Source organism: Quercus robur, chromosome 10 (assembly GCF_932294415.1).
Source record: "Quercus robur chromosome 10, dhQueRobu3.1, whole genome shotgun sequence".
In the NCBI taxonomy this organism is placed as follows: Eukaryota; Viridiplantae; Streptophyta; class Magnoliopsida; order Fagales; family Fagaceae; genus Quercus; species Quercus robur.
The window spans coordinates 54264167-54274915 of NC_065543.1; the positions used below are offsets into that span (position 1 = coordinate 54264167).

A 10749-nucleotide genomic window follows, 5' to 3' on the forward strand; every position below is an offset into this window, starting at 1 on the left:
GCATGAAATGAATCAGAAATTGCATTGCTTTGGGGATTAAAAGAAATTGATGAGAGAGAGAGAAGTCCAAAGAGTAGGAAATAATGGGATGTGGCTGAGCATATGCATTAGACATGCTGTAACGCTCTCAATAACAAATATCTCAGTTTCGGCTGAATCAAAAAAATAAAACTAAAAATTCCCACCAACTCAAATGGAAATGCAGAACCGCAAATATATTAATAGACTATCAAGAATAGAAAAAACCAACCACTCCATTCTAAAAAATATACATGGCAACGCCACACATTATCATTTAGTTCAAAATTAGAGTAAAAATAGAAATGAGAAGCACCACAACACAGGAGTAAAAAAAGAAAAGAAAAGCCCTGGACAAAACAAAATGAAGTTTAAACTTATCACTGACCAGTAAACTTAGTAGTGCAGTAACTGATTCATTTTTTACAGGAAATCAATGAAACAAACACTTAAAACATTAACAACTTATGGCGTATAATTAGTCAGAAGGGAAGGCAGAAGCAAGAAACTTTTTGTCCTTCTTGATAATTTGCAAATTCTTGGACTTCATTAAATATATGACCGCTTCCTCATTAAATTCCAGCATAAAGGCCAACTTGATCAGCTCTGAGAGTGCACCAACATGATCGCTTTTCTCCCATAACACACCCTCGGATATTGCCTCAGAAAAATATGTAGCATATTCAATGAGATTCTTATATCCACTAGACCTATCCAACTTCTGTGCGAAAAAAATTGAAGCCTTTCTATCCAAGTGTATAATTTTGCTTGCTCTTGCATTTACGATCTCCCCTGAAGAAAGCGATAAGCTGTAGTTTACAGTGATTGGTTCAACTGTCTCAAGGAAAGTTATATTCAGAAGCCCTTGAATAGTTTCATGCCGCTTTTTTGCTCCCATTTTCATCACAGGATTTGCCAGAAAACCAAGGATTAGCATAACCAGACCTTTTGCAATCAAAAACTCCTTTGGATTCACCGGATTGAGTTTAGCAACATCCACTGAGGATGATTCTTCCTTTTGTACAGATTCAGATATAGTGCAAACACCTACTTTCCTGTAAATTTCAAGCAACTTTGTTGGAGGTAAAGAAGGCATGCTTGGCTGAGGGCACCAGACAAATAAGGGTTGAGAAGAAGACTGTTCAAAAAGATCCTTCAGTTGAGGATCATCAGCAATAAAAACATCATGCTTGTTGGACAACAAAATTCTATCTGAGTCAGAAGAACCAACTGGTAATTTCACCAACCTATCAGCCAGAGTCTCTGCACTCCCGTGCTTTGAAACAAAAGACCAGAACTTACAACAGTCAGCATGTGACAATCGGTGCCCTGAACTCTCCCAAACCTTCCAAAGATTACAGTACTTGTCCACTGAAGGATATTTTCCAACACCGAAAGCATTGGAGAAAAAGTCAAGTAACTCAGTTTCAAAATATTTGTCAAGAACTTTCAGCTGCGAACTGAAGAGACCATCCTTGTCATGCAGAACACATTCTTCGGGGCTAACCCATTCTCCAATCTGATTTAAATTTGGGATCCAAATCCTTTTGGCAACTTCACTGTCTGGCTTCCAATTACATTTACTTAAGTAATTATATATCCGCACTATAGTAGGCAACTGAACATGGAAATCAAGGTGGCTGGCAATCAGTGAGTATCCTTTCCTAAAATCAAGGGTGACTCCTAATATGTTGAGCTCTTCTTTGTAGGATGTAATTTTAGAACCATAAAAATCTTCATCAATGAAAGGTCCATCTGTCCGCTGCAAGTAAAAGCCCCAACTAGAATCGAACAATAAGCACTCGTCTGGAAACCTATAACCAATAGTGGTCTTCAACCATTTTTTAGAAATTCTCATTGACAAAGCAATTGGAGAGAAATAATTCCTAGCTTGCGTTAAAATCCGGATGCATTCCAGCAATGAAAACACAGTTGCAGGAGTTATGCTGGTGGAATCCAAGGGAGAGTGAATAGCTTCAACCACAAACTTCGCACCATCTTTGAATTCAACAATAACTCCCATGCTCTTCAGCTCTTCCTTGTATTCATGAATGACCTTGCCATAACAGTTGTCACTGTCATCTATGAAAGGGAGGTCAGTAATTGGCAAAATTGACTGCCAATCTGGCCCAAACAAAATGCAATTTAACGGATTTTTAACACCATGCCTAGTCCACAACCACCAGAGATCACGGATGCATATCATTAGATCTGAAGGAAACATATAAGGAGTATTGTTTAGCTGCCTATAACATGAAAGAAAAGAGAGAACGTTTTCTTTTGTCATGTAAGATGCTTGCTGCTTGAATCTGTTAGTAAATACTTTGACTGCCGCCTCAAAATTCACCTTCACTCCTATTCGCTTCAACTCATTTCTGTAAGAGAAGATACTGCTTCCATGGAAATCATGATCAATCAATGCAAAACCTTCAAAAACCTGTAGAATGCAAACCCATTGAGGGTCAAACAAGAAACATTCTCCTGGAGTCTTGTACCCAAGATTCGTCTTGAAGCATTTCACACCTCTCAATGCCTTAGTAAGTTTCTTAAATGATCCTACACGATGCATACATTCCAGTATCAAAAGAACTGCCTCAGCTGTAAGAGAAGTCAACTGTGAAGCTGATTTTAAGTTGTCTACGACGAGCTTGTAATGATCACTGAAGCCAATTAAAACACCAAGCGACTTGAGTTCCTCCCTAAAAGAAAGGATTTCTTCTCCAAAGTAATCTTTATCAATGAAGGGGATGCTACTAATTTGTGATGCAGTTTTCCAATCATCATCAAACAAAACAGCTTCAACTGGAGACCTGTCACCACAGCATGTCCTTAGCCATCTCTTATCCTTGATACTGTTGATGAACTTATCCTGGGGAAGAAACTTTTCCCTTAAAAATCTGATGAAATATAATACAGACAGCACTTGGTCTCTACTTAAAGTGGAGTATTCTGTGAAAGACATGAGATGCTCCCCAATAAATTCACATGCTTCTCCATACTCAGGGATGACTCCAATTTCTTTTAGCTCCTCCTTGTACTCATTTATTTCATCCCCATAAAAACTTAGATCAATCAACGGAATATCAACAAGCACTGATCCGTTCTGCAAAATGTTTCCCAATGAAGCAGAAAGCAAGAATGACTGCATAGGTGGCCTGTAACCAGGACAGCCACTAGTAGTAATTTTCAGCCAGCAGCCTTCCTTTATGCATTTCAAAAACTTCAAGGGAATTATAATTTCTCTACGTTTCAAGTCTCGAATCCAACCCAACAGCAAGAATGCATTTTGCTTGGTGAGTGGTGATGATACTGTTGGAATTGCGGCATTGGGAGGAGATATATAAGGGATATCAGAAGCTTCAACAAAAGTTTTAAGGAACTCTAAGAGCTGTTCTCCAGAAGCATATTCACCTGCAGAACAGCCTGGATGCAAGTAGTCTTCGGATAACTCAACATAGCCTTCATCTGTCCATGGATTTGAACCAATTAATCCTGCCCATTTGCTTCCATTGGCAGGGACAAGAACCCCAGTCCTTTGTCTGTTTAGATTTCCGTAGTTATCTAAAAGTGGCATAGAATTACATAAAGCACCAACCTCCCATTGTGAAAGATAAGATTTTTGAAGTGAGTGGTACAAGAAGTGAACAAAGCCAATAGCACACTTCTGGAAACTATTGAGACAATTGTTAAGGTGAACTGCATATTCATATACATTCACAGCATCAACCTTTACATGATCTAGTAGCCATCCCAACACTATTTTCCACTCAGAGAATAACCTGATAGCTTCTTGTGTGCTTTTCGGCCAAAAGAAGTAATTGGCTGGACATTTGAATTCCTTGTTCCAATAAATCAGCCATGAGATATGTTCAGAATGACGGGATAAGGACACCACTCTGTCACAATTCAACTGCACTGACTCATTTATGCTACACAAAGACACGTCGCCATAGGGACCCACATATTTTATTAGTGGTATGTCCTTGATTTTGGTATAGTGAAATTTGGACCTCCAGTTATTAGCAATAAACAGTAAAAGCTCCAAATATGTCTCCTCTGACACTCCTTCAACAAGTTTAGAACTCTGGATGCACTTTGCGTACCATTCATTGTTGGCTAGTTCCACCCCCAAGAAATTCAGTATGTGTTCATATTCCGTTCTATCAAATGAAGAGCTCAAAATGTACTTTCCATGTGATGAAAGATGAACCAAGCTTACCCCTTGCTTCCTTGCCTTCTCTAGAATGGTCCAAAAAGAAGGTATGAGCCTAGCAACTTCACGAGGTTGATGAAAGACCTTTTGCTGCGTGTAAGACTCACTTGGAAGAATACTTTCTTCAAGAAGCTTTGACTTAATGGACTCCCTGACAACATTCAGCTGTTGATAAGAAGAGCCATTGATGGGAATGAACCTGAACATGGGAGCCAAACTAGATATTGGAGCATTTTCAGAAGTTTTAACTAGAGAAACAAACGCATTGATAAAAGCAGAGGCCACGCAGTCAAGAATCCCTTGGTTCCACTTGTTGTCCAAGAGAATTGTTTCCCTTGATGAGGCAAGAAGAAAATCTGCCTGAATTATGAAGGGAAAGTTGGTAACCATCTCTGTGGGAAGAAATGCATAGATCCCAATTGAGTTCATCCCCCTGTGGAGGCGCTCTTCAAAAGGAAAAGCCAATGTGATCACCCATTCTTCCACTTCCATTCTCCTTTCCACTTTGTTTTCCTGCTTGACAGGAAAACTTTGCTTCCACATATAGTATCTGCATTCACCATTGGGCCCCTTACCCTTCTCTTCAGCAGAGAGATGGAGTGTGTAGGACACAGCATCAATCTTCTTCCTCACCATGAATTCAGTCTCACTCGTAATGGCTATTGCACTTACAGTATTGAGCTTAGGATCCTTGGTACGTTCCCTTACTGAAAGCTGCCTAATCTTTGATAAGAACAATAGAACTTCAGGATGAACATTTGAGAGCTTCTGCTTCACAGATTTGAGTGTATCAAACTTCAGAGGTAAGACTATTGTTGTTGTAGGAAGAGTAGTTCCATTACCATATATTTCTTTTATGTCAGAGAGAGTTGGGTTCTCAACCCATTCGGGAACAATGTACCCAAGATTGCAATGTGGGCAGGGCTCTTCATTGAACCGTATTTGATATCCATTGCTGAATATGTATGGCTGAGAACTAACTAGAAAGACACTCTTAAATCCAATTCCTGCATATTAATTAGAGAATAAGTAACTTAGAGCAATAGGAGAACAGCTAAATTATCCTTCCCCCCCACAACCCCCCCCCCCCCCCCCCCCCCCCCCCAAAAAAAAAAAGAACAAGTCTAGGCATATCTAAAATTTAATAGATCCATACTTTCAACAGCTTACTTAAGTGTTGTTAACTGGTAATTACCAACATTATTATGGTTTTATCCTTTTCTATCATAATAATTGAGTATATAACACATAGTACTCTCGGTTGACATCTTAAGGTTGGCATTGAAATCAGTTCAAGGCATAGAAGTGAGTCCAAAATGGCCAAACTAGACTAATTATTCCTGAAATGCCCATGAAACCTACAAAATGAAAAAGCGTTCCCAAAATCTAAAAAGAACCAAAATGCCCTCAAAACCTCCAAAATACAATTGGAGCTTTTAAAATGACCAAAACACCATTATAAGCTCTAAAATAAATAAAATAAAATTATAAAAGATGCCCCGAAAACCTCTAATATGACCTAGATATCCTAGAATCAACTACAACAATAGAAATACCCATAAATCTCCAAAAATGACCAAACTAACCTCAAGATTTCTAAAATGACCATGAAACCAACAAACTAAAAAAAAAATAACCTAAAAACCTCTAAAATGATAGAAGAAACCCTAAAATCACCAAAAATACCAAAATACCAATGACCAAAATTCTCCTAAACCTACAAAATAATCAAAATATTTTTAAAACCTCTACTATGAGTAAAATACCCCCTAAAACCAACAAAATGATAAAAATATGGTGACTAAGAATATACATTATGTCTTAAATATCAAAGACTAAAAGATGCACCTTATTTCTATCAAAATTAATATGTCAAATATTAACATACCTTCATACCTTGACTTGTTTGATCATGTTTTCTGCAAGCAGTATTTTGACTTTGTAAAATTTCATCATGCAAGAGGATTTATTCGTAGATTTTATGCTCTGAACTCTCTTTCCAAGGCAATAGTCTTTCATGCTTGATTCAAGCAACTATTGTAATCCATATTGCATATAGGCAATGGATTATTACTTGTATTCCCACGGTTTATTTTTTGGTTCTCTCATAAATGGATCCCCGACAGGTTTTTTTAGTATTTCGAGGGGATTGTGGCAAGGGGATCGCTTATCCCCATTGCTTGTCCTTCTGATGATGGAAGTTTTGAGTTGGGTTTTATGCTTTGAACTCTCTTTCCAAGGCAATAATCTTTCATGCTTAATTCAATCAACTGTTGTAATCCATATTGCGTACAGCTTTGAAGTGAACATTTCTAACTTCCAAAACGTATTAACTCTTAAGTTCACATTTATCACTTAGGTAGTGGATTTGTACTTGTATATCCACGGTTTATTTTTTGGTTCTCCCATAAATGGATTCACGATAGGCTTTTTTTAGTAGTTCGAGGGGATTGAGGCAAGGGGATCCCCTATCCCCATTGCTTGTCCTTTTGATGATGGAAGTTTTGAGTTGGATGTAAGGGAGAATGGAGGGGGTTAGTTTAATCACAGGTTTTAAGGCTAGTGATGTAGGAGGTGACGGGTTGTGCATCTTGCATTTGTTATTTGTAAATGATACAATATTATTTTGTGATGCTACCTTTGAGCAAATTCTAATATATAAAATGGTTGTTGATTTGCTTTGAGGCAGCAAGAGGATTGAGGGTTTATGTTAACAAAAGTGAGATGGTTCCTGAAGGGGAGCTGGAGAATATTGAAGCATTAGTGGGATGTGCGGCTTTCTCAGAATTTTAATGATTGGGATTTGGATTTGGTAGCTGCATTTCTCCATCTTTTGGAATCTCATTTCCTTTAGTCCATGGGTGGAGATCGGCGGCTATAAAGGTTGAAGAATGATATTCATTCTTTTTATGTTGCTTTGTGGGGACCCTCCCCAGTCTCTTTCCCTTGGGAAGGGTATTGGGGGTGTGAAGGCACCATGGAGGGTATCATTTTTTGTTTGAATGGCAACATGGGGGAACATTCTTACTTGTAACAATCTTAGGAGAAGATGATATACTATAGTGGATTGGTGCTGCATGTACTGATGTAGTGGGGAGGGGGTGGATCACCTTCTGATTTATCGTATAGAGGCTTATCAACTGTGGTCCTTTGTTTTTAGATCTTTTGGTATCTCTTGGATCTTACTTGAGAGAGTGATAGATCGTTTGTTTGGATGGTGAAATTGGATGGGTAAATATTCATCAAGACTTTGGAATTCGGTTTCGTCGTGTTTAATGTGGATTATTTCATTAGAAAGGAATAGGTGGACGATTGAGGACTTGGAGAAGACAAGGAGCATCTCTTAGTTTATTTTGTTATTGGTACTTTGTTTGATGGGGCATGTGCTTGGGGACTCATGAATTAGAGTCTTTGTCTCTTTGTATATGGTCTTTTGTATTTTTTGTAATTCTTCAGACTAATTTATGCCTTTTTTTGTCTGAAGTAGTCCATTTTCTAAGTAAAATTTGTATTAACTATCAAAAAAAAAAAAAAATCATCACTTAGAGAATAATATGTGAAAGTTATTCCTTTTGTGGATCTAGGAATTTCGATGTTTGACTTCAACAAATAAGTCAACAATTTCTGAGTTCTTTCCAAATCAACCCAATTAATATTATTAATAATTTGGTTGACAAAGTAAAACATATAAGAACTTTTGGTGTTACTGGTTCTCATAACAATTCACACACTAGAGTGCCAAGTATAAGCTGTAATTCTAGAAAATAAGTACCTTTTTCTCCAATATAACCGCGTTTCCTATTGCCTTTCTTGGTGGACCGACCAACACTGCAAATAGAGTCAATGTTTTTCGATGAGAAACCTTTCTCATTGTTGAAAATCAGCAATGTTGCTAGAGCACCAGTGGCTGTAATGTCCTCAAAAGTTATGACAAACTCAAGAGATGGATCCACCCCCTCCCAATAATCATTATCTTCAGCATTCTAACAAAACAAATTTCAATATTATAAAAAGCAATGAAATTAGTAGCTAATTAAACAAAGGTCAATAGAAGTCAATCTTATTCTTTTGCTCCTTAAATATATCTAACACTAAGTCCAAATACAAAACTTTTTTTCATAATTTTTTCGTAACCACTAACACACTGTGTTTATAAGTTTGGAGGGAGAAGAGAATAGAGAGTAAAGAGGTGTTTATAAATTTGGAGGGAAAAGAGAGTAAAGGGGAAAGAGGGGAGAGGAGAGGCAAATGATTACCTTTTCTCTTTGTTAATTGTTTGAAAAATTACATGAAAGAGGAATAGATATCCTCCCCTTTGTTTGGATGTTAAATTGGAAGTAGAGAATGATAATATCATATAAATTAACAATTATAACCATCTTTTGCTATTTTAAAGAGTTTTTCTACAGCCACAATAAAATCTCACAACATTTTCACAAGTTAAGGTGTCAACCCAACATAAGTTAGAATAAAGTAATATAAAATAAAATTACATCCAAACTCACCACAACTCAAAACAAGATTAGTACGTAAATGTTGTGAGTTTTTATTGTGACTATAGACTTTCTCTAATTTTAAAATAATAGATATAAATTGACATCATATTAACAAAATTAACAATTTAATTATTTCTAATATAAATAGAATTCCCCACCCAAATTCCCCACGTTTGGGAAATTAAAATTGAAGGGTTTGAAGGGTATAAGATTGATTAAACACTCTCAATCCCCTTCCGTCTACTCCCCTCTCTTCCCCTTCCATCAAAACTAGACTTGGCAAAGTTGGACTTAAACCCATTAACCCAACACAATCCAAGAGAAATAACCCGACTCATTGAATTGTCAGGTCATGTCGTACCCAAACTAACACTTTTTTAGAGAAGTAAATTTTTTAAGGTAATATGCAAAGTTGGATGTTCTCTTTTGGAGGAAAGAGAATTAAAATTGCTTTTTTGAACTCTATTTAATGACACATGATCTCTTAACCGTTCATGTAATTATGGTTTCTTCTTAATTAGCTTTTAGTATTGGTCCATGACATTTAGTATTTATGGTCACGACATTTAAGGGTTTAAAAAAAAAAAATTATTAAAGAGCAACCTTTAAACATTATTGTAAGTTTGTCACTCAACTGGTTGACACCTCCTAATGTGTTTAGGTCTAGCTCAATATAATTTGAGGTTTAAAGGCAATAAATTTAAATGGGGTCTTTTTATATTTAAGTATTAATTAAATAAATTTATTTAATATTAACTAAACCAAGCTTGGTTTGATGAATTAATATTAACCAATCTAAGGTCAATTTCATATAGAAAATTAAATTTAACAAAAAAATATTTTTTTCTTAAAAGGAGGTTACTTTATCTAAGATATATAGCAATTAATGCATGATTAAGTAACGTTATGAGAGATTAGGTGGTTAATGTTGACAATTTACCATTGGATTTGAGAGAGAAGATAATGTAGCACATTTACAACCTTTTGTTTTTCCAAATAGTTTAGGGTTTTTAATTAGGTTAGGTTTCTATTATTTTTTATTTTTTATTTTTTTGAAATTCAGGTTAGGTTTCTATTGGTCCAAGTACTTTGGAGGCTTTGTTATAGATAGAAAAAAGAAAATGCTAGAACTACTACAAATTTCACTACAAAATGTTACAACTTGATGTGATAATTAATATGACAAGTGAACTTTAACAATTTAATTAATGAATGTTTAATATTTTTTTGATAAGTTTTATGTAATAAAATTTGTAATAAAATAACTCATTAAAAATATAATGAACAGTTGTTTTAAAAAATTAGTATCATAAAATTTGGGGCCTTTTGTAAGAAAGCTTTCGTAGTGGAGTCCTTAGGCTTTGGGGCCGCCCCCCAAGTGTATCCATGACATCAGATTCAGAATTCAAATCCTTCTCTTTGTAATTACCAAATTATTAAAAATAAAATTAATAAATAAACAATGACGTGGGCCTTTGGTTCACTAATATATACATCATCGAGAACCCATACCAATCACACGAGAAAATACTATATGTTTCGGGTGTATGCTTCCTCCAATCACACACAGAAACATATATATATATATATATATATACACACACAAAAGAGCGATTGAGAAACCTGAATAAGTTCCATGAGAAAATGTACATCCTTGGCATAAAGCTCAGCGGAGAGGTTCTTGACAGCCTGGTGAAGATCCTCTATTAGTGGGTTATGATCCCCTCCGATAGAGAACTTTGTTCTACGTATCTCTTCAATGTGTTCTCTCGCTGTAGCCTCCATATTCGTACGTATAACAACTTCCCAAAATACACACACAAATATGTAAAACCAGAGATTTCAGCTGAACATTAGCTTAGAGAGAGTAAGAGAGAGAGTGTGAGAGGGAGAGAGAGAGAGAGATGTATAAAAATAATGTGCTGACGGAGCTTACTTCTGGACGAAGTAGAACAAAGCTTCCTTTTTTTCTTTTTTTTGGGAGAATAAAGTAGAACAAAGCTGAGAGAGAGAAAAGTAAAA

At 36.1% G+C, this 10749-nt stretch overlaps 1 protein-coding gene across 1 annotated transcript; it reads right to left on the reverse strand.

The window, feature by feature from the left end:
• Positions 1 to 234: 234 nt before the first annotated feature.
• LOC126703566 (uncharacterized) lies at positions 235 to 10749 on the reverse strand. The gene is made up of 3 exons (XM_050402526.1): positions 10351 to 10749; positions 8004 to 8214; positions 235 to 5238 (listed from the first exon to the last, which is right to left on the reverse strand). Exons 1-3 carry the CDS (start codon positions 10510 to 10512, stop codon positions 497 to 499), a joined length of 5115 nt encoding a protein of 1704 aa, XP_050258483.1. The 5' UTR covers positions 10513 to 10749; the 3' UTR covers positions 235 to 496.

Bases quoted from the DNA above. Each gene is read 5' to 3' on its own strand.
- LOC126703566 (XM_050402526.1), bottom strand. From the start codon at position 10,512: ATGGAGGCTACAGCGAGAGAACACATTGAAGAGATACGTAGAACAAAG. The intron at 8,215-10,350 runs GTTTCTCAATCG...TTGTTTTGTTAG, and splicing joins TTCTCATGGAACTTATTCAG to AATGCTGAAGATAATGATTA. The intron at 5,239-8,003 runs GTACTTATTTTC...ATTAATATGCAG, and splicing joins CGGTTATATTGGAGAAAAAG to GAATTGGATTTAAGAGTGTC.